We start from the raw sequence: 23,814 nt of genomic DNA, 5'->3' as shown, positions 1-23,814 counted from the left end.
CCTATCTGGCTAAAAAGGAAGAACTGGTGCTCACTTATTTCTAAAGAGTTTGCAAGGGGGACGGGAGATAAAAAGATATGCAAGTGAAGTCAGTGTCTTACACAGATTTTTCAGCTGTTCAGCAGGTCGGTGAGTAGGTCAGTGGTGTAAAAAACAGCTCTAGTCTCAAAAAACTGATGTTTTTATACTATATGTATTTAAAGTGTTGTCTTTGTACTATATGTCTCTATACTCTGTCTTTATATGTATAGATAAATTATTATATTTATATATTCACAAACATATACTACATAACTATATAGATGTATAGTTATACATTTAAATTTTTCTATTAGTATTTTATACTTTTTGTGCATGTGTATATATATAAAGAGTTACTAATATTCCACTGTCCTTGATGGATCCCAAAAGGAATGGATTTGGGGTGGAAATTACTAGGGACAGCTTCTCAGACTTGAGCTTATGTGAAAATGCCTTGGTGTTTGTTATGTCAGTTTAAAGGCAGGATTAAAAGGTTGGAGATACTGTAGGCAATGCTGAGGCAGGTGTTTGAACGATGAGGTGCTTGTTTTGCGGTGGCAAAAGGTAATCTTCTACTAAGTTTGTTGGGGCTTCTGGATTCTACCAAAGTTAACAGTAAAGCAGAAGCACTGATTTCACCCATTCAGTACCTTGAAGCATGTGTGAGGCATTCGCTGACTTTGTCACATCTCTTTATGATGAGATAAAATGTCAGTGGTTCTGTTATAATTTTATTGGGATGCCATTTGTGACAGAACTGATAGACCATAGACGGTAGTTGCTGACCTGTATGTAACCTAAATGTGACCATGAGTGCTGCTGTGGTGGAAATCTGTGTTCAAGAGATTATGGAGGAAGTACCAAAAGCTGGATCAGACCTTGAACTAGTCCCAGACTCTGAACGAGAGGCAAGGGCAGAGAGGGCAAATAAATCTTGACAACCTACAGCTCTGCTAAAGAGCACTTGCACTGTAGTGCTAAATAAAGCTGCTTTACCTTGCTGTCATCTTGGTGGGCTTTGAAGGTAGCTGGAGTGAACTTTCTAGCCCGTGATGACACCGGGGAGGTCTCCTGGCCCTGGTCCCGCGCAGCCTGTGGTGAGGCTGCCAAGAGCTTTGTGAAGAGCACATTTTGTAGATGTGCTTCAGCTGAGTGTGTCCAAACATTGCTTAGTCTTTTTCCGATTTTTGCAAGTTCATTCAAGATTTTGACAGAGCTTGAAGTATTACTGTTGTGGTATGTCATCACTTATTGCATGTGGGCTACAGAGGAGTGGATCTTGCTTTCGACTCGGGCACTGTTGTTGGGACCTTGCATGTCTTCACTGAATCCTCAATCTTCTTTTCACTGTCTCTGAAAGCAAAGGTGATCCCCACTGACCATAAACTAACTCTGTCAGATCTGCAGACAAGTGTGTGGCTGGTGAATGACAGTGAGCAGTATTGCACACAGCCACCTTTGATCATAAGGTTTTTTTGTTTGTCTAAAGCAGTTTCTTGACATGGCTCTACGAAGAACAGTGTTGCCCTGCCACCAGCCCCAGCCAGAAATGATGTTTTCTGTGCAGCGAATGTACCAGTGCTGCGTGGCTGGGATAAAAGTGGTGATTCATCATCCAAAAATAAGCGCTGTGCTGATTGTAGCTGCCAAATACTCACTCATCAGTTTCCTCCCAGTTAAGCATTTACCACCTCTCTGACTGTGGTGTAAGCAGATGGTGGGTGGAGAGAGTTAACCATTGACGAAGTTAGTCATTGCTGGAGCACAGTGGTGGTCTTGTAGTTGCCCAAGGCATTAGGGACACAGGAGGCCAGGGCTCCAGTTCTCACATAATGCTCGTTCTTCTATTAGTAGTAATCTTGGTAGTTTAAGCAAGCAAAAAGCTACAGCTCGTAGACCTTGGAGATCATTTGAATTTAGTCACTATTAGTGGAAAATAATTTTTTGTGTGTGTTTGCAGTCTGCTTTATCAGAAACCATTACTCCATAAGGTGAACTGATCCAGTACATCAGACTTGGCTGCAAACTGAATTCGGTCACAAGCACCCATGTCATTTAGTAAACACAACAGGTGTTGTGTTTATTATCTTTCCAGTTGTATGTGTAATAATGGTATATAAACAACAAAATGTATCAGGTTACATTGTGATCTCTATGACACAAGCTCAGATTAATTATCTTAATTTTAAATAGTTTTGTGGTGCACTGTAAAACAGAAAATACACCAATTGATTTGTGCCCTATTTATTCTTTCTAATCTCCTATGCAATGTTAAGTTTCCTGCCTCTGTCATGAATGCAAACAATTACTCTTACTCTGTTAATCAGGCACTCATTACTATATAGATATTTTAATTTTGGTGGTCAGTTCACAGTTTTTTATTGAGAATAAATTGAACCACTTCACTGGTTTCTGGTAATAAATATTTGTAATATTTGTGGTTCTCTTTGTTGCCCTAAAGGTACTAATACCCATCCTGGGAAAACCAGGCTCAAGTTAAAATTTGGTATTCTGGACATCTGCTAAGTCTAGTGCCTTCTAAAAGCCTTTAACTGGTGCTTCATCTGAAGAAGAAGAAGAAGAAAAAAAAAAGTATTTCTGGAGCATCCTAGAGCCCGTTCTGGTTTAGTTTAGTTGAGTAACTTTGTGATATTTCTGCTTCTTGCTGTGCTCTTTGTATATTTACTTCAGCCACATTCAGAACGTGCACACCTTTGGCTGAAGTTTAATCTGGGTAAATGAAAGTGGATTTTGGCAGATGAAGGAAATCAGAATTTCTGAATGAGACCGTCCCTTTCATTGAAGCACTTCCCTTTTTTATTACTTATACATTTTGCAGCTTGGGATCTACAGTTAGGAAGTGGAAAGGGCTGAGTATGCAGCTCTCCACCTGAAATCTAGATAATTTTTCTACTCAGGTCTGGTGACACCCCCACCTGAAGTACTGTGTCCGGTTCTAGAGTCCCCAACACCAGAAGTAAATGGAGCTATTGGAACAGGTCCAGAGGAGGGCCTCAGAAATGGTCAGAAGAGTGGAACACCTCTCCTATGAAGACAGGCTGAGAGGGTTGAGGTTTTTCAGCCTGGAGAAGAGAAGGCTCCAAGGAGGGCTTCTTGCAACCTTTCAATACTTAAAAGGGGGCTTAGAAGAAAGATGGGGACAAACTTTCTGGCAGGGCCTGTTGTGATATAACAAGTGGTAATGGTTTTAAACTAAAAGAGGGTACGTTCAGGCTAGGTATAAGGAATATTTTTTTTTTACAATGAGGCCGGTGTAGCACTGGAACAGGTTGCCCAGATAGGTGGTAAATGTCCCCTCCCTGGAATCTTTCAGAACCAGATTGCATGGGGCTCTGAGCAGCCTGATGGAGTTGAAGGAGGATTTGACTGCTTGTTTGAGAGCAGCCGGACTAGTTCTTTTGTTGGACAAAGCTGATCTGTAAGGTGAATACTGAAAAAAATGTCATACCCTTTGCAACATTTCGAGCAGGAGAGACTTACTGAAGTCAACATGAGCTTAACAGTACTTTTTCAAGGACCACCAGTTACCATATTTGCCATCTTGGTTATACACAATGGCTATTGCAAGTGCTGTATTATCATTGTAAGGCGTATTTCTGTATCTTGAAAGAGTTGCATAGTAAACCGATTTTCCAGAGATAACTGGCTTAGCCTCACAATGGTAAACATATCGCTCTAAGATAGTGTTATGTTACTTCAGGATGTAAGGAGGATGTGATTTGAAATGTCATGATTTTGCTTTGTAATCAGTGTTTCTAAGATCAACGGTATCATATGTGTTAATATTATTCCATCTGTAGAAATCTTTGGAAACGGGTAGGATGGAAGCAAAGCATGAATTACATTTTACTTGCCAAACTTCTCCAGTTTCCTAGATTTATATCTTACATAATATTATGAAGAGTTTGGTTGTTGTGTCTTATTAAGATTCCTTAATTTTTCACATTTAGGTACATCAAGACCAGCATTTTGAAAGAGCATCGATGCCTGAAGCAGGGCACAGTCTGCAAATTCTGGCCTAAACAAATGTTCTTTCTCTTCTGAGATCCTGAGTATGAATAAATAACTTGAGATTTCCCTCGACAGATTCTCACATTCTGTAATTTTTTTCTTTGGCAGCCAGACAGCCTTACTATTTTAACTGTCAGACCTGCTGAGATGTATTTTTAATAGTCAGGGTAGATCAGTTGGTAAGCTGGTTTTCTTGGCCATTTGGAAAGTTGTTCCCTCAGGAATAGGAGTCATCAGTTGGTTCAGCAACAGCCCTGATCACTCTAAGCAATGCCTTCATCCCATAGGGCTGGTGCCTGGGCTGATCCACTGTCCAGTGTTATGCTGAACATCGAATATATCATAAAAATCAATTAAGCAAACTTTATAGGATGGTACATCATCACATGCAAAACAGAATTTGGCAGGCAAAATCTGCTTCCTTTTATCAATGAGTATATCAGCTTTGTTCTATGCCTCCCCATATCACAGCCACTGTAGTTAGTCTTTGGGCTGCTGCAACTGGCTTTGTAAAGTCCCAAGTGGTGACCTTTCAGTATCATTGTTAACTTACTTTAATAAAATCACAATATTTGTGACAGAAGGTAAAATAGAACTGTTATTTTCCTTTCATATAAGAAGAACTCACTTTTTAAGAGAGTGGGAAGGGGAAAAAAATTGTGATCAAGCTTGTCATTACATTCCATGTTAATAAAGCAACAAAGCTATCAATTACATCCTATGTAGGCACTAGATTACTTCATATTTTAATATAAATTGCTGTCTAGGCTATAGAGTCTTTGGTTTGAAGTTAAACAGATTCCTCAGAAATGCCTCGTGCACTTGAGGAATAGGCCCTTGTATGTCACAGTTCTTGTTACCATGCAATATGATGAAGTACCTCATCTGTCTGTGACGACCACCTGGGTTTATATTAACTGTGAGTCATTCTATTACAATCTTGTAATGGGATTATAAACAGTCTTTTCACAGCACTGTTGTCGTGTTAAATGATGTCTGTGTCAGCTAGTCACTTGGACACCTAGTCCTACACAGATGTGAATCCAACTTGTCTTTCCTCTTGAATTTCCACACAGCAAAATAAATGGGCATTCAGCCCGATTTGAAGGGGAGCCTCAGTAGGGATTTCTGTGCCAGAATTCAAAACTGAAATCTTTAAATCTGATGTTTGACCGCAAAAAAATTGGAGGAATGTAATATTTTATTATTTATTAAATAATAAATTACATTTTTTAGGGTCTCAAACCATGTCCTTTTAAAAGGAAGTAGCTCACTGACCTGTGTGTCTAATCAGGTCTAGTAAGAGAGGTGATCTGCAGGTCATCTATGAAATTATTTGATGTGGTGGTTAAAAATCTTGATATTCAGACTCTGCTTTAGATGCCTTTTAAATGCCTTCAGTATTTTAAAATACAGAAATAGCAGGTAATGTTAATGTCTGTTTTTACCTAAAGGCATGGGACCACTAATGATGTGGAAGACCTGGGTTCAGTTTGCACTGATGCCTGCAGAGATTCAAATTAATCTCCTGCACTTGCAATGAGAGCTCTATGAGGTTTCTTATAGTTTACAAGATGCAGTTTTGAAGCTGTTCTGATAAGGGGTCCTTTTGGTGCGTCCTTTTCAAACTGGTCTGCTTTGCAGGTTTTAAGATTTACAGACCAAGAGAATATTTTTATCATAGTTTACTTGCTAGGCAATTTTTCAGTTGTGTTATTCTCAACAGGATTTTTCTCTTACCTGGACATGTATTACCAAGGAGGTTATTAATGATGTCTTGATGCTATGAGAGACAGATGATTTTAGCATCAAGTTCCTGCTGTGTGCTATTTGCAGTGTACCCACATACCACCTTTGGCATGCAAGACAGAGGTTGCTGACAGCTGTGCTGAGGTGAGCTCTCACAATTTCACGTTTCTTACAAAATACCCTCCGTTGATTTCAAGCAGTGAATATCTAAAATAACATGGAACCAGAATTCAGTCCTCCCTCCTCAATGTCTCCTCATTGAGGAACAGTCATTATTTTCCTGTAAAATGTGAAACAAAGGTCAGTGTGGCACTCTGGTCTCCCATCTGTACCTTCCTTGTTTTCAGAAGGGACTTCACTTCTGGAGTCTGGTGGCAGGTGGTGCAGATGCTGGATGCCTTAGCACAGCACCAGCAGGAGAGGCAGTGGGAGGTTTAGGTGCTCTGAGAGACCAGCTCCCTGCTGGCTAAAGTAAGTGTATTTCTGTTCAGTATGATGGGTTTCATTTGTTGGAGATTTTTCTTTTTTCTTATGAAGTTAATACAAAAGGCTTAAATCTTTCTAGAATGTAGCTAATGGGGGTGTAAGAAACCTTCATTGTCTTAAGACTTTTCCATATCTGTTCATTTTCCTAGCTGTTTCAACCTTTCTTTGGAAAATGGGCCTGTTGACAGTTGGAGAGGCAGCTCAGGTGTTGCTCTGTGTCAGAAACTGTCTTTACTGTTTGAGTGCAAAAGCCTTGAATTACTGAAGCAAACTTGTGAGATTCTAAATTCTATGAAACAGTTGCTTTTTACAGCTTGTAGTTTTCTTGTGTGTGTTCTTCATGACTGTAACATGCAATTATATGTGTTATAGCTAGAGATATTATTTTTAATTCAGTGGGGAAAAAAACCCTAAGCCTGTGAATTCTCCTGTATAATTTGTAATATGTTAAAAGTTGTCGCTACCATTTTGTGCTGTAAAATAGCTTAAACATGAGACCCATGTGTCAGCAGGAGTAATAGCGTTTGTGGAGAAGCAGAAACTGGAGTATGTATATTTAGAGGTGTATTTGGTGTGCTTATCTTAATTTTGTTGTGCGTAGTAACAATGGCTAGTGGAAAACAGAATGGTTCCATTTGTACTGCTTTTAAAGTTACCTGTTCCATACCACTTCTGAAGTAAATTAGCATGTAAGTTTTGCATATAGCTCAAGACTTCCTTCTGAGTCAGCGCAGCAAAACAGCACATGTTCAGGGATCAACTCTTCCATCTTAAAACAGTGATGCTTCTTAATAGTACATTTTCTGGAAATGCTCTATAGCGTTGGATTCTTCACGTGCACTTTGGCTTTTGAATAAAGCTGAGTCCATGTGTCCGTGTATGCATGTAAAATACAATAAACTCTCATTTGATGGAGACATGGAGTTGAGTGCCTCTTTCTTTGACCACAAAAATAATGTTGGTTCAAATGTGGGGAGTACCAAATGTTGTGCATGTCCTGTTGCACCTAAGGTGGGTATGTGTGACAGTGCTTGCCCTGACATAGCTGTTGTGATTTTACACAATCACACATCACACAAATCAAATCACACATCAAACATCACACAGTGGCTAGTGTATTTATTTCTGTATTAAAAATGAAATCAAGCATTACAGAACCTTTTTACCAGCATGAAGTCTCGTATGCCCAGGCATCCAAATTGAGCCCAAGGGTAAACTTTGTACAAAATATTTTGTTAACAAAGGAAAAGGGTGGGTAGGAGGCAGGAAAAGGGGATGTAAATCAACCAAAAACTTTGGGGAATTGATTTCAAATTCTCTAGCTTGTTAATACCAGTTGAGAAATAACAAAAAGATCACAAAACAACTGACATGTATTCTTTGCCTAAATATTAAATGAGTCCGTATCCATCATTAGTGATGGTTCGTTTTAACATTTACACCCCCTGTCCCTCCACCCCTTTATTTTAAACAGAGAATTTTAACCAGCTTGGAAATAAAATAAGACTTTTTATTTTGTTGAAAAGTAATTAGTGGACCAAAATAAAAGGGTTATTCTCCCCTTTTCCATTCCTTCTGCTCTTTCTCTGGTCAAGCAGGAGAAATTTTTGTTGCCTAGTTGCTCCTGTCACCATGGGGACCATATAAGAAGTTTCCATTAAATTAAAATATGTATCTCTTAAGGGGTCTCAAGAGAATGGTTTTATCTACAGTTTAGCTTCAGGTACCTAGTCTGGTATTTTATATGTTTTGCTTGTCACCAAAAAAACCCAATTTTGTTTCCAACAGAATTTAATTTTAGGCACTGTCATATAATCCAAAATTGGTATAAGCTTAAGAAATGCAAAGCTATTCAGCTGCTATTGTGAATACCTTCTTTGTTTAAAAACAATTAGTCCTCTGAAACAAACCTAGAATGATATTATCCATAACTAATAACACAATGATCATATTAGTTCTGTTATATTACTCTGTACTGAGATAAACAACTAAACACAGTTTCTTTTCCTGTGTAACAAAAATCACTGTGATATTGTTAGCTATTAAAAAAATCATCAGTTTGATTTAGTTCAGTTGCTGAGATACATATATATTGTTTTTAAGAATAAGTGTATCAATAAGTAAGAATATGAGTGTGTACAGTTGTCTCAGAATTCAGATGTGATAGCTTAAAATAATGAATTGTAACAGATACACACTACAGGCTTTATGGCATCACAGAATGCTAGGGGTTGAAAGAGACCTCTGAAGATCAGCTAGTCCATCCTCCTTGCCAGAGCAGGATCCCTGCAGTAGCTCACACAGGAACACATCCAGGCAGGTTTTGAATGTCTCCAGAGAAGGAGACTCCACAACCTCTCTGGTCAGCCTGTTCAGTGCTCTATCACCTTCACAATGAAAAAGCCTCCTATGTGGAGCCTCCTGTGCTCCAGCTTGCACCCGCTGCCCCTTGTCCTATCGTTGGACGTCTGAGAAGAGCCTGGCTCTGTCCTCTTGACACTTGCCCTTTACATATGTGTAAAAATTAGAGCATGAAAAATTTTGTGAATAATTATAGGTTTTGTTCTATGCTACTTATAGTCCACACCCTTAAAAATTGGAAAGAATAAAATAAGTAGGGCTTCATGGTTAGAATGATAATTTTTTATTGATTATTAAAATGTTTTAACTCTAGTGTTATAACTCTAAACTTTGATATGGTAGTCCTGGAAAAACTCTGAGATTCTTGCCCTGCATTTTCCCTTCTGTAAAGTGGAAGTAGTCTCTGTTATCCCCATCTAAAAGAGATTTCTGTAGACTAACCAGTTTGCAATTATCAGTGACTGGTTAGTATTGCCTTAGAGTAAGAACCGAAGCAGCGGAGTCTTCACAGTCAGCTCCAGGGTGTTGCTTTAAGTGGTCTGTACTGCAGTGTTTGCTTGGCCATGTATGGTATCAATACCTGGTCCATCTCATAATCCATATCCTATCTTATTTAGCCTTTAACTGTAACGTTTATAATTATATATACAGAGAGAGAGACTCAGAAAAGGTGCACAGAGAGGGTTAGATTTTGATTCTTGGCCATTTCTTCTTTAATGGTATTGTGACATACCAGGTCTGTCACTTGAATCAAAATCCGTACCAGAGGTATGAAAAACTAATTTTCCAAATGTACGTATTCATAGTTTACGTAAGAGAAAATTCACTTTTGGGGAAGAAGTAAAAAATAGCCATTCCAATCCATGTGAAATCTATGTGAAAGAACATTAGTAAGCCTGAAAGATGAAGCAATCTGCCTTTGGGCAGTGTTAGGAACAGGACAGTCTGCACTAACTTTGATCAGACCCTGGGTGATTACTGCAATACCACACTTGTCTTCATTTTTTGTGGACGGGTGTTTTGGAGGGACAGGATGTTTCACCAGTGGGTTTCAGGGATATCTGCTGACAACAGAGGAATGGCGAACTCAGTGGCTTTGGGTCCCAAGCCAGGCACTGGCAGGGCTTTTAGCTTTACTTGGCACAAACCCTTTTGTCTGGTCACTCCAAGCTTGACCTGCCTCCTCTCCTCCGGAATGGTATGCTCTTCCTTGCATGCAGCCAAGCCTCACTGCCTTCCCAGCCAACCTCACTCCCCAGGGATATGGGCACCTTTTCTTTGCCACCCTTTTTCCAATCTCAGTCATAGAACCATAGAACCATTCAGGTTGGAAAAGACCCTTGGGATCACTGAGTCCAGCCATCATCCCTACTCTATACAGAGTTCTCCCCTAAACCATATCCCCCAACAGCACATCCAAACAACCCTTAAACACATCCAGGGATGGTGACTCAACCACCTCCCTGGGCAGCCTATTCCAGTGTCCTCCCAGTTGAAATTAAGGTGACATTAGGTGATCTGATTGCTTGCTTGGGATTCTAAATGCCTGATCTCCTTAATTTGCAGACTCACCTCACATGAATAATTAGAGTCCCAAGTCTCTTTGCTGATGGTTTCCCAGCCAGGACTTGCTGTCAGTTTCCTCTCTCTCAGACTCAGTCTCTGTATTTTGTCTGCCTCTGTAAGGCTTTTCTCCACCAACTGTTCTCCCAAATTTGGATCTCTTTCCTTCTTTGAGATCTGCTGATGTCCTTTCTGATGCTTCCTGGTTGCAGAGGAAGGGGCAACTGTGGGAAGCAGGAGGAGGACTTCTGAGGGTTAGAGGTGAGCTTGTCATGTCCAGTTTAATGAGCCTGGGGTAGAGCTACCTGTGCTCTTGATTATACAAATTCAGGCTGTGGACCCTCAGTGCCAGTGAATGATACCAGGCATGGTTGTTTTCCTACAACAGCCAGCCAGTTCTGCACTCCGTGTCCTGGAAGTGTTGAAGGAACTGACACTGGAAAGTGTTCTTTTTAGTAAAAACTTAATTAAACTTTTTCTCTCTGAAGTGAAGTATTTTCTCCCCCACAAACTACTGGAAGGTTTAGTTTCAGTCAGACCTAACTATAGTTAGTTCTGCTGAATGTATTTATTATAGTAAAGAAAAAGGTGTCGAAACTGGAATCTCAGTTGAGAGATGAGAAGAACAAAATGAACTCAAGTTTCAGCTTGAAAGACTGTAAACAGAAGAAGGGGTTTCATTTAGGAAAATTAATCCTTTGCTGGAAATCAAAGTGAGCAGAGACAAGCAGAGGGAGACAAAGAGAAACCCAGGTGCAGTATATGGATACCATTGAATGTGAGTTTCAAGAATGGCATATCCACTGCCATCACCACTCCTGATGCATTTATCAGTTAGCTCTAGAACTGTTTAAGTAGTTCATGGGAATCTTCATACCGCAGAGGACATGCAAGCAAGGCTAAGTAATGAGCAATAATGGGAAAGAATTAATTGCCCGGTCTTCTATGCCGTTTTCACACCAGTTGTATGTTCTGGCTTCACAGAGTCCTTTTGTGGTACTTGGCACTGCTTGCCCAAGGAGAAATGACATGGAAGTACAGGATCAGTTTGGGACTGCTGAGCTCCAAGTCTTGTGGGGACATGGCTCATTTTTGCCTGGAGCTGGGCAACAGCTTACAGGTGGTTAAAAGGTATAAATACTAGTTTCGTGCATAATTTCTCATAGTCCTTTTTTGATAATACATTTATGAATATTTAGTGATGATGCGCAGAGTAAGATAATCTTTGCAGGAAAGAGTTAACTAGTGGATCTTCAGCAAACTGTTGGCTGCAAATTATTCTTCAGGCTTTCGTTGTTTTTCAGTGCAAGTTGGTTTGTATGGAAGTATTGAATGCCTCTATGTCACATAAAAATAAATCTTATAATATGCTTTAAATATTTTTAACTAGAAATGTAAATATTGTTGAGTACTTGAAAAAAAAAATAGTTTCAGTAAGTCTTGCTGGTTTGCTGGACCTCTCTGTCAGCAAACCTGCTTGGTCAGCACTTAAAGGAAGTTTCTCATGTATCCTGTATTGTAAGTATCAGCCAGCCAGTCAAGGGAGGTGATTCTCCCCCTCTACTCTGATGTTGTGAGACCCCACCTGGAATACTGTGACCAGTTCTGGAGCCCCCAACATAAGAAGGACATAGAGCTTCTTGACCGAGTCCAGAGGAGGGTGACAAAAATGATTAGAGGACTGGAGCACCTCCCCTATGATGACAGGCTGAGGAAGTTGGGATTGTTCAGCCTGGAGAAGAGGAGGCTCTGAGGTGACCTTATAGTGGCTTTCCAGTACCTGAAGGGGGCCTACAAGAAAGCTGGACTTTTTGCATGGGCATGTAGCGAGAGGACAAGGGGCAATGGTTTAAAACTTGAAGAAGGGATATTTAGGTTAGATATTAGGAGGAAAGGCTTTACCATGAGGGTGGTAAGGCACTGGAAGAGGTTGCCCAGGGAAGTTGTGGAAGTCTCATCCCTGGAAGTATTCAAGGCCAGGTTGGATGGGGCTCTGAGCAACCTGATTTAGTGGTATGTGTCCCTGCCCATGCAGAAGGGTTGGAACTAGGTGATCTTCAAGATTCCTTCCAACAAAAACCATACTGGTATTATTCTATGATTTTATTCTGTCTTAGGAATAGTAGTCTAGATTGACAAAACCGAATTGATTTACAAAACACAATGAATGTCTAGTAATTTATTTTTTTTTACTATTTTCGAATGTGAACAACAAGGACACAAATTTACCAACTCAAGTAATCTCATGTAACTTACGATACTCTTCAATGCATATTTTTTTTTATAAACAAAATGGAAAGATTCTGATACAAATCTAGACTAAAGAAAATTAAGTACTAAGGGGAGACTTTATCACTCTCAAAAACTACCTGAAAGGAGGTTGTAGTGAGGTGGATGTCAGTCTCTTCACAGAATCACAAAATGGTACAGATTGGAAGGGACCTTTGGAGATCACCTAGTCCAACCCCCCTGCTAAAGCAGGTTCGCCTAGAGCAGGTGGCACAGGGCTGCATCCAGGTGGGTCTTGAATTTCTGCAGAAAAGCAGATTCCACAGCCTCTCTGGGCAGCCTTTTGCAGTGCTCTGTTATCCTCAAAGTAAGTTTTTGCTTATGTTCAGATGAAACTTTCTTCATTCCAGTTTGCACCCATTGTCCCTTGTCCTGTTGCTGGACACCACTGAGGAGAATCTGGCCTCATCTGACACCTGCTGCTTAGATTTTGATAAGCATAAATAAGATCTCTCCTCAGCCTTCTCCAGGCTAAGCAGTCCCAGCTCTCTCAGCCTTTCCTCAAAAGAGAGATGCTTCAGTCCCCATGTCATATTTCTAGTCCTTTGCTGGACTATATCTAGTAGTTCTTTCTTGGACTGGGGAGCCCAGAACTGGATGCAGTATTCCAGATGTGGCCTCACCAGGGCAGAGTAGAGGAGTAGGATAATCTCTCTGACCTACTAGCTACTCTGTCCTTAATGTAGCCCAAGATGTCATTGTCCTTCTTGGCCACAAAGGCACGTGGTTAGCTCATGGTTAACTTGTCCAACAGGACTCAAAGGTCCTTTGCTGCAGAGCTGCTTTCCAGCAGGCCAGTCTCTAACCTCTTTTGGTGCATGGGATTATTATTCCCTGGATGCAGGACCCTACAGTTACCCTTTTTGAGCTTCACGGGTTCCTCTGGGCCCAACACTCCAGCCTGTCCAGGTCCTGCTGAATGACGGGACTCTCTTCTTGCTGGTAACGAGTGATAGAACGATAGGAAATGGACTCAAGTTTTGCCACGATAGGTTTAGATTGGATATTAGGAAAAACTGCTTCACTGGAACAGTTGTCAGGCTCTGGAATAGGCTCCCTAGGGAGGTGTTGGGGTCACCATCTCTGGAGATACTTAAAAAACTAGTAGGCGTGGTGCTTAGGGATATGGTTTAGTGATGGACTTGGCAACGGTTGAACTTTATTATATTAAAGGCTTTTTCCAACCAAAATGATTCTGTGAAATTGAAAAGATGGATTACCCCAAAAACATGAGGGGCAAAACTTATGAGGACAACTGATAAGTGGTTATGGGAAATTCATGTTGTCTGGGATTTTAAAAACTAACATTTTTTAAAATCCCAATAGTAATTCTGAATTGGGGGTGATAAGATACTTTTTCATTGTATTTTACCTCCCCTTTAGCATTTATGTAGGGATCTGTCATTTGTTTAGAATTTATTCTCAAAGCTAGTGGATTAGTACAAGGAATACAAATATATTATCAGTATTCTTTATATGTTTAAGCAAGTAATATTGCAAGAACTGTTGTACAATACTGTTGTTCCACTCCTTTGTTTGTTAGACTCATTTCTCTTGAAGAGTTGTGTCATATCGATGGGCATAAATTAGTTTCTTTCAACAGATTCTTCCTTTGGTAGAGCTTTCTGGTAACACTGCTTGAATATAAATAATACATCTATGCTGAACAGTTAGTTTTCTGAGTGTGTTAGTGATTTAGGGATCAAGGGGGTAGGTTTTGTTGCTTTTCAAAAATACCATGTCAGGCCCATGTAGAGTTGGAATTACTGAGATTTTGGACTTGTCTTCAAGAAATGTACAATTTTTAGATTTAATTTACCTGATAGTACAGGGGCTGATTAGTTTATTGGGCTGTAGAAGTCTATAACTTGTTCTCCTTCTGTGCCACTGCAGAAACCTTTTGGTAAAGATGTCAGTTTTGGGACAGGAGAATTAAATGCCAAATAACCTTAATGCTTACTCTGTCTTAATGTCTTACTCTGTCTGCAAATGTATTATTTAAAAATAAGTAGTTTAACACTAAGTGTATTTGAGTTCACTGCTAAAAATGTTTAAAAACTAATGCTGTTTGCATAGGGATCTCCTTTCGTTTGGAAGCATGTTTTCCCAGTCCTAGTTTGAGCTGTTACTAAAGGTTGCAGCACATGGTACTTTTTTATTGTTGAAATAGTTGTGGAATGGCACTGCAGTGTGACTGTTCAGGAGGAGTTAAGAGATTTTTTTATGGCCTTGAAGTGTGGATTTTGCTTGCCTGCGGATGAATGGTTGGTTTGAATTTTTATCTTCCCAGTTCTTAGTTAATTATCTTCTATTTTGGGGCATCTTATATAGGTTCTACACATTTAGCAACACTCTGCTAACAAAGGCCACCTGTGCTTCATAGCATGGGCTGAGTTTCTTTTGCCTCTTCAGACTCACAGTGAGAACAGAAATTTTATTTTTAGGCCTTAAAGATTGCAAACATCCACTTCAAAATAAAACATCCAAGAGTTATGCATAGATAAGGATACATTAAGATAATCACAAATACTTTAAAGTGGATATCTCTCAGTCTCTCCTATTGAATCAATTTGAATTTGTTTAAATGCATTTTCATTTAACTTCTTTTTATTTTCGTAATTCCTGGACTTTGCCCTCTCTCTTTCTAGCTGCCAACTGGCACTTTTTAGAAAACCTTCAGTGAGGGAGTTGTTGTAAGAGAGTTTTACTCAGCCTTGCTTGGAAGTGCCCTCACTTGAGGATCTCTCTTTTTCCTTGGAGCATGAATTTCTTGAAATTTCTTGAAAACTGATAGTAAGCCACTTTTAAAGGCCTGCTTCCAGAAAAAAAAGGAGAAAGATCCAGCTGCCTTGCATTTTGCCACCTTCTTCAGCGTGACCTCCTGCATTTGTCCAATGCATCTGAGCTGAGCAGTTCTGTCAGCCTGGGAAAGCCTGCGGTAGCAGCCTTGAGTAAAAAGGCACAAATGCCTGTTCACTTGGTGCTTTTGCATTCAGAAACAATTTTTTAAGGGTTTTGCTCAGTTTTAGTTCTCAACTATCTACATGTTCAGCCTTCTGATTTTCTATAGCTGTCTGTTAGTTCTGAACTGGTGTACCACTCATATATAGAATATATAGCTGCAACTCAAAGTGAGCAGAGTTGAATCTTCGATGTCGTTTCAGGGGAAAAGCAGAATGTTTTAACTACAGATTGTTCATTTCTTTGCAGGTTGTATTAATTCTCTCTTAACTTTGTTTGCTTTTGTTGAAGTGGTGATTTTTGGGTGGAAGCGTGTGAGTATTGTGAATGTGATGTCTCATGATGGGAAGGTGTTTTCAAAAACATCTCTTCCCGTAACTTTAAGGAGATTTCTCTCCTAGATTAGGAAGATAAACCACAAAAGGCCCTGAGTAAAGTGCTGGGTCATAGGGCCATAACTCAAAGGGCTCTTGAAGGTGCCCAAGCTGCTGCTTAGCCAAGCTAGTCTTGTGCCAACCTCTCGTCTGCAAGTGCCCAGGCAGGGTGCAACAGGCAGATACACTTCATGGCAAGCACCTGCAGAATTGCAGGTTTCAGGGGATGAGCTTTCTACCGATATCTACAAGACAGATTAGCAAAATACTCTGTTTCAGTTATAAAAACCAAACTGTATACTAAAGATGAACACACCAAATCCACCTGCATGCCTGTCTAATGGCATTACGAGTTGTAAGCTCATCTGTGTGCTGTGCAGAAGCAAAATTACTTATGCTAGAGCAAATCTTTCTTGTCAGTGTGAACCTAGCAAGCGTTGCTTTTGCTGTGAAGTATTCGAAGATCTGTAACCTGCAGAATACTCCCAGTTACTGAGATTTCACCCTCCAAACGTGATACTCGGAGCTGAAAGCTGCTCTAGCTGGGAGGAGTTCTTCTCTGCCTGACCAGAAGACTGCATGCCTGCACCACTAAACCTCAGTATTTTGATATGCCAGTCAATTACATGGTTAAAATTGTGGGCAGCTTTTCAAAAGGAGCATGATTTTTCTCATCTCACTCTCCTTTTACTCTGACAAAACAAAATCATCCTGCCTGAAATTTCTGCTGCCAGAGCAGCATGAGATGGGGTAGCACAATGGCAACTAAGAAGGGGGTTTGTGTGATTTGACTGAAGAGTTAAACATTGAGCAATTTATTTTTTAACTTCCTGTCCTCAAAGGCAGCTTATTTTATAAATGCTAAATTTAGTCTGTTCAGTTTCCGTCATCAAGGACAGCTTTTTTGGTATGCTTTCTTACAAATTGTTTGACCTTGGGAGATTGCTGCCAGAAAGGAAGAACACTTTAAAGCTGACAGCTGATTGTTGGAGGTTTGTAAACTCTGTTGTGTGGGAGCAATAAAACTCCACAAAGACATAAAGACTCACTGAAGCTTAGTACCCTGTGAAGTTGATGAACTGCAAGGCATCAGGATGAGTTGCTGAAAACAAAATTATCTTTGCTTTTTCACTGGTTTTAAACTCAGCTGTGTTGGAAACTGTGAGCTCTTCATGGCTGGGGTATGGATGGGAGACAATGCTGGTACGCAGAGAAGATTGCCATGAGTAGAATAAGAGAGTGGAAAGGAGCTGTTGCAAATTTTACTGTAAATTAAGAGGAGGTAGAGTTCCGGGGGCTGGAAGGACGATGAAGTAAGGCTGTGTAGGAAAGGATGGCCAGCCAGCAGATAAGATCAACCACGAGTTCACCATGCTTTGCTGAGGGTCTTGTGGCCAGTTGTGTGGCTGGCTGGTCGTTTCTCTGTAAGGGTCAGGGAAACAGGCAGTAAGGAATGTTTTTTTTACACAGCCAAAAGAAAGCTTTTTGAATAGGGAAATCACGTGTGCTGTTCCTGGTGGTGTTTATGAATGGCAAGCTAATGAAATGGAGCACTGCAGAGAATATTGGTGTACAGCTTTAAAGGGCAGGCACAAAAAGCAAGAGGCAAGAGCACTGACTAGTAGAGGATGCAGCTTTAATAAAAAGACTTTTCTAGCAGGGAGCTATCCTAACCTGCCTTCCAGTTCTGTTTCAGTCTGGATGTGAGTGGATGGTAAACAGCATAAGGCTGTGATGGTGGTGTTGCAGAGAGAGGAATTGCTGATTGATTACCTCTATGTCCCAGCCAGAGGCAGGGCTGAAGCTGTCCTTCTCCTTTGTACCAGCAGCCAGTGAGATGAGGGAAGCCATGGTGGAACTGTACCCCATCATGTTGCATTCCCGTGGTCTAGGCTGGCATCCAAGGCAGCCCACTGGGTTACAGGGACCTCCAGCTGAACCCTTCCTTACCCACCAAGTGCTTTTGAAGCTGCCAAACTCTCAACAACAGAGTCTAGACCCCTAAAACCAAAACAAAGTTTGCGAAACCAACACAGACACTGTTGGGATCCAGACGGAGAAAACCTGTTTCAGACACCCAAACTAGCAATAATCTGAGCCCACACCACCACAGGAAGCCCAGTTTACTTGATGAGGTTGGAAAGTCAGGAATAGAGAGACAGGAGAAAAAACACACAACCTTTTGTTTTTCACCTAATTGACTTTGTGAGCTGACAGAGTGGGTGAAGGTGTGCCTCTGAATATCCCAGCCTTAGTATTGTGATACTTTAAATTAGAAAAAGTGTGGTTCTGTTAAATAAAACTAACGTCAACACTCATCAGCTCGGGAAATGAACAGCTAATTCTTGGTTGATAACATTCTGGGGAGATGCTAAGAAGTAGTATGCTGAGAATGTCATCCCTTTTGGCTTCGTTACTACTCTTTGTCATGTAGTTCCTAATTACGGAATTCTCATCATCACTGGGGAAGGTTTGCATATACCATCCATTTTCAGAAAACAATGATATTCAAATGTTCAAAGTTTTTTATTCAAATACATTTTAAATAGAACTTTGGTAGCTTAGATAAAATCTGAGATAATGGAGAAACATTTTTACCACTTGTAGGTCCCTGTGAGGTATTGTGAGTTGATGGGGTAGATCTCTTTGTTCACCACCACCAGAACAAAGTAGAACACTTGTTGTTTGCATTTTTAATCTTAAGTATGGGATGTACAAACCTGTTTTGATAAGAATCCTACTGTCCTTCGTAATGTTGAGTGACATCAGTCACAGTCTGGATTTATCAAAGAAAGGACATTCTTAGTCTTAAGAGTTTTGGCAGGGAAAGGATATCACTGAAGGGCTTACCAGTTTTCATACTGTTTGGAGAAATTAATGGATTGTAGAGGTTTTGAATTCAGTTTTGCTATTAAAGACTGAAATAATCATGCCAACTGTATTACCATAGTACATAGAGACTGGATGGCCCCTCCAGCGGCTCTGGACATGAAGAGGCTACCTGCGAAAAGGTAGATGAAATATAAGGAATGTACAGTACAAAAGTGAATGAAGAAGGGCTATTAAAAGAGAAGGTGGTTTGTGTAATAGACTGCAGTTACATGGTATTTTTTCCTTTTTAATTCCCAAAAGACTAGGTGTAATTACTATAGTAAAACAAAGGCCTGTTCTTAGCACAGTCTAGAAGAATCTCTAAGTCATGACCTGTACATTGTCTCAGAGACAATTGACTCTATCCACAGACCAAGCACTTTGTAAGGGTTCTTTTGGTGCTTGCTGCAAAGACATGCGGTACTTTGGGACAGACTGTGCTCTATTTGTGATGGACTGCTTTTGAGGTTTGTATGGATCACCCTTGTGTCCAGTCTCAGAAATATCCCAGAAGTCCAAAGACTCCTGGGAGCAGTCTATTGTGTATCTGCTGGGTACATCAGCTCCCTGGTGCCCTCACATTTCTCAGGGACTGCAACAGCAGGATAATCCATTCTTGATCTCACAGAGTAACAAGTTGTGCTGCTGAAGCAGGCCATGTTGGGTCAACCTGAAATCTGCCTGTGGCACCCAGGGGAAGTCTGGAAGTGTGTCAACATGTAGGATTTCCTCTGTTTTTATCTCCACTGTGGATGTAGCTGGCAGTTCCTGCTGCTTCTAGATGACCCTTGCCCAGCCATGAGCACAAGGCCCTTGTACATGAGTTGTTCCCATTTATCTCCCTTCTGTCAGACAGAAGATGTTGCCTTTGGCCTTAGGAAGATTTGGGTAGAGCCTGTGCAGGGTGTCCCTCTTGGGCTTGCCTTCTCTCTGCCACCAATATGTTTAGTTCAGCAGAACCAATCTGTTTTCCCATTGCATGTATCAGACTTGTTAGGATTTGACAAATGAGCAAGTTGTACCATGTATGTTTATGGTTTTGTCTCTGTGGTGGCACACACAGTGTGCCTAATACAGAATCTCATTCAGTACTGATAGTAGCCTGGATGAGGTGTTTCAGAGGAAGTTGCCAGGAATCATCACTGGGCGATTACAGGCGGTTTTACCTTCTTGTGGAAGAAGTTTTCTTGACCTTGTCACTGGTAGCTGCTTAGCGCTTTGAAAAGTGACCTATTCTTCGGTCCATGTTCCTTTTAGCAGGAGAACTTCCCATTGTCTTTATGAAGGGATTTTTTCCTTTGTTACTTGTATTACAGCAGAACAGCAGGGTCAAGGGGCTGGATAAATTGGGATCCCTTTGTTTTAGGCTGATTTGTGTATGAATAGAGGAAGAGACTGGCTGTTCCATAGATGTTCTTGCTTTCAAATGGGAGAAAATGTCAGATCCAAGAACCAGTCTAAATCAGCTGAATAGATGGGATCTACTAGAACCATCTCATCTTCCAGCATGCCAGGGATAATAACCACTTAGGCTGTTATTATTACAGTTTTTAGTACTAGTCTGTCTATTTCCCTTCTGCAACAAAACTCCATTCTGTGATGAAATTTGGCTCCGACTCAAAACCGGGAGGGTTCTCCATGAAAATATTTAACATAGTTGATTATAAAAATCCCAAAGTGAATTCACAGCTTGCTTGATTGTTAGCTTATTCAGAGAAGATGAACTAAAATATTTGTAGCTTAAATATTTCTAACTTAATCTTTTTAGATACTTGGTAAATTCTACAATCTAGAGATAGAGAAAATGCATTTAGAGCTGCTTAGGTACCATAAAAAGACTGCTTGTTAGATCAGTATATGGAATAACAGCTTTGGGTCAAGTGAAGTAGCTTGGCAAATGTTATGGGTTTTTTTTTTTAATTGAGGTTAGTTTTCCATACAACAGCACAGAATGATGAGTGTGTGCCTGTAGTGAAGCTCTGCTGCTGTGCAGGGCTGTGGAGGTATTTAGCTGAGAAGCTGTGAGCTGTGCTTTGTTTTAATACCAAGTTATCAATGGGCATTTCCTTCATAGAATTATAGAATCATCAATGTTGGAAAAGACCTTCAAGATCATCAAGTCCAACCATCCACCCTACAACCCCTAAGCACTGAACCATCTTATGAAACACCATGTCTGCCCCTTTTTTGAACAGCTCCAGGGATGATGCCTCCACCACCTCCCTCTCTGCCTATTGAAAATTACTTGAACAAACATTTTTAACCAGTAGTTATTAGTGATGTACTGTCAAAAAGGAAAGATATATCAAATGAGCTTCTCTTTGGCCTAGCATTATTCAGAAATTCTGTTAGCCTCTTTGATGATGGAAATAAGGAATAAAACTAGAAAAATAGCAGATGGCACCAGTCTAGAATAAATTTAGACCAATGAACTTTGAAAGAGTTAGTCTAAAGCATAAAATTATTTTGTGAAGTCAAAAAAAATTGTTCTTAATTAGTATGCAAAAATTAACAAAAGTAAAATTATAACAATGGGGAAGGCTGTCTAATGTGCTGATTCAGAGTAACTAAATGCTGTAGCCATTGCTGCGTGTAATGGGACAGCCATACAAATGTGGGGCTCTGGACTGACCTCTAAGCTCATTATCAGTAACCATGCAGAATGCAAAAAGTCAAACATTAAACTGAAGGACTGTTATCACCACCTTCTGAAAAGTGGTGTGGACAAAACTTGCAAACATGGCTGCAAAGAGCAAACGAGGGCTAAGGCTTGTTATTCTAAATGTGTCTTATAGCAGAAGAAGCGAGGTCTGCCAACGTATACAAGTAGGGGGACATTCTGCATGCTTGAAGTCTGTATATGAAGTTGTTTGAGAAACGGTGGTGATCAATGATTCTTCATGTCCATTGGAGATGACAGAAGAGAGTAATGCTGTAGCTTAAGGTTAGATATTAGGAGGAAGGCATCCCATTAATATAAATATTGGCTACTTCTGGAAATCTTAAAAGTATTTGTCACTGAAGACTGTGAGTAGTGCAAAGAAAGGGGGTGATTTAGTACAGTTAATCCTGTCACCTTCTAAGAAATGGAAGTAGGACTATTTTTTTAATGCTTTGTTCAAACGGAACATGTCAAGAATTTCTAGCATGGTTTGTCGTTTAAGAAACAGGAATAAATGCTCTGGCTTTCAGGACCAAGCTTTGTGATGTGTGTGTTAGCAATTGGGTGTGCATCACATATGTAATTGCGTACTTTTTTCCTTCCTCAACAGTCTCCAAACGTCCACAACTACCCAGATATGGAAGCTGTACCCTTGTTACTAAATAACATGAAGGCAGACCCCACGGAGGATTCATTATCTACAGACCATTTCCAAACACAGACTGAACCAGTGGACTTGTCGATAAACAAAGCCAGGTCATCCCCTACAGCAGCTTCATCTTCACCGGTTTCCATGACAGCATCAGCCTCCTCACCTTCTTCTACTTCTACTTCTTCTTCTTCTAGTCGGCCGGCTTCATCACCCACAGTAATAACATCGGTATCCTCAGCAGCATCTGTACCATCAGTATTAACTCCAGGTCCTCTTGTGGCCTCTGCATCTGGTGTTGGAGGCCAGCAGTTTTTGCACATTATCCATCCTGTACCACCTTCAAGCCCCATGAACTTGCAGTCCAACAAAATGAGTCATGTGCACCGAATCCCCGTGGTGGTACAGTCGGTACCCGTTGTCTATACAGCTGTGAGATCACCTGGGAATATGAACAACACTATAGTAGTACCACTGTTGGAGGATGGGAGAAGCCACGTCAAAGGTAAGATGGAGCCAGTTTTGTGCATCTCTGGCATATTTAAAACTCCTCTTGTATGAGAAAAAAATGCAACAAAGTTGTGAGATTGTTATCTTACAAACTTACAGGGTCCTTTGCTGAAAAGACACACAAAGGTTCCTCCCAATAGTATCAGTTAGAAGTCTTACCCAGATGCTCTTTAAAATACATATTTTTAAAATTGCTGGGGAGAGCAGTGGTGTTAGAAGCTCAGAGAATTTGTGACAAGTTTTGTCCTGAGAGGAATAAATCCTTCCCAGAAGCTGAAGAAAAAGGACAGTGGAATACTGACACTATTTAAGACATCATAGATGAACATGGAAAAATCACCAGGCGATTCAGATTTGAGAAGGGAAGGAATGTCAGATTTTTTTTCCATGCAAAAAGAAAGCAACTGTTGAGCTGTAGAAGTGTGAGAAGGAAAGGCTTTTGGACCAAAGAGCAGTAGCAGATGCAGAGAGGTAGGTTTTATTAAGCTCAAGGAGTGGTAGTGCAATACTTTGAAATAGGTTTCTTCTTCCAGATTAAACAGCAGAAGGGAAAGAAGCCACATGGAGTGGATATGTTTGGAATGAGTTTTGCAGACACAGGACCCGAGAGGCATATGGAGGTGTGAAGGAAAGAAGAAAGCACATGCCAGAAGGACAGATACACTCTTGGAGAGGTGTCCAAAGAACACAGAAAGGGAAGCTGGAGAGCAAGAAAAAGTGGGAACATAACAGTTACTGAAGGAGCAAAAACTTGTTAGAGATGGTGACATGATGGGTGGAGGATGAAAAGAGAAAACAGATGTGCCCAGATACTTGGAAAAGCATAGCTCTATAAAGAAGGCATTAGTAACAGAGATGAAAACATGAGGAAAGGAATGAGAGAGGCTAATTTCAAGGTTCATCGCGTGCGAGTGAATAAAATATGGCTAATTTTCCCCTGAAATGAGGTATTGCTTGAGGCGGAAAGGAAGGGTTCAGACAGATAACCTTACTTTAGGGCTTATGAGACTGCAGGGTATTTAGTAATACATCTTACAACATCTCTTATGTACCTAATTGCATAATGAACAAGTCTGTGCAACTGAAAGACCTTTTTTCTGTAACTCTCGTGTCTGTTTTTGATATACTGACAGCTGTGTATTATTCTACAGGACTACAGTGATGGGTCATTCTGATGTTTAGCAGCATCCTTTTGTCCATAAATCTTTGATTATCCTCCCATTCCCTCAGTACCTGACAGCAGACTGTCCCCTCTCAACAGGCTTGGGCATAGGAAGCAAGCTCAC

General features: G+C 40.5%; 1 protein-coding gene across 4 annotated transcripts in view; it reads left to right on the top strand.

Moving 5' to 3' along the window:
- The window catches only part of KLF12 (KLF transcription factor 12), a 247,807-nt gene that overhangs the window by 130,401 nt on the left and 93,592 nt on the right, over positions 1-23,814 (top strand). For all 4 annotated transcript variants that reach the window (XM_051608921.1, XM_051608924.1, XM_051608922.1 and 1 more), the window contains one exon: positions 21,980-22,523. In XM_051608921.1, coding sequence (XP_051464881.1) covers positions 21,980-22,523 — 544 coding nt within the window. The remainder of the gene's footprint in view (positions 1-21,979; positions 22,524-23,814) is intronic.

The sequence above is a fragment of the Apus apus genome, chromosome 1 (genome assembly GCF_020740795.1).
Source record: "Apus apus isolate bApuApu2 chromosome 1, bApuApu2.pri.cur, whole genome shotgun sequence".
Classification (NCBI taxonomy): Eukaryota; Metazoa; Chordata; class Aves; order Apodiformes; family Apodidae; genus Apus; species Apus apus.
The sequence above is the reverse complement of the archived record's forward strand: the minus strand, read 5'-3'. Positions and strand labels throughout refer to the sequence as shown.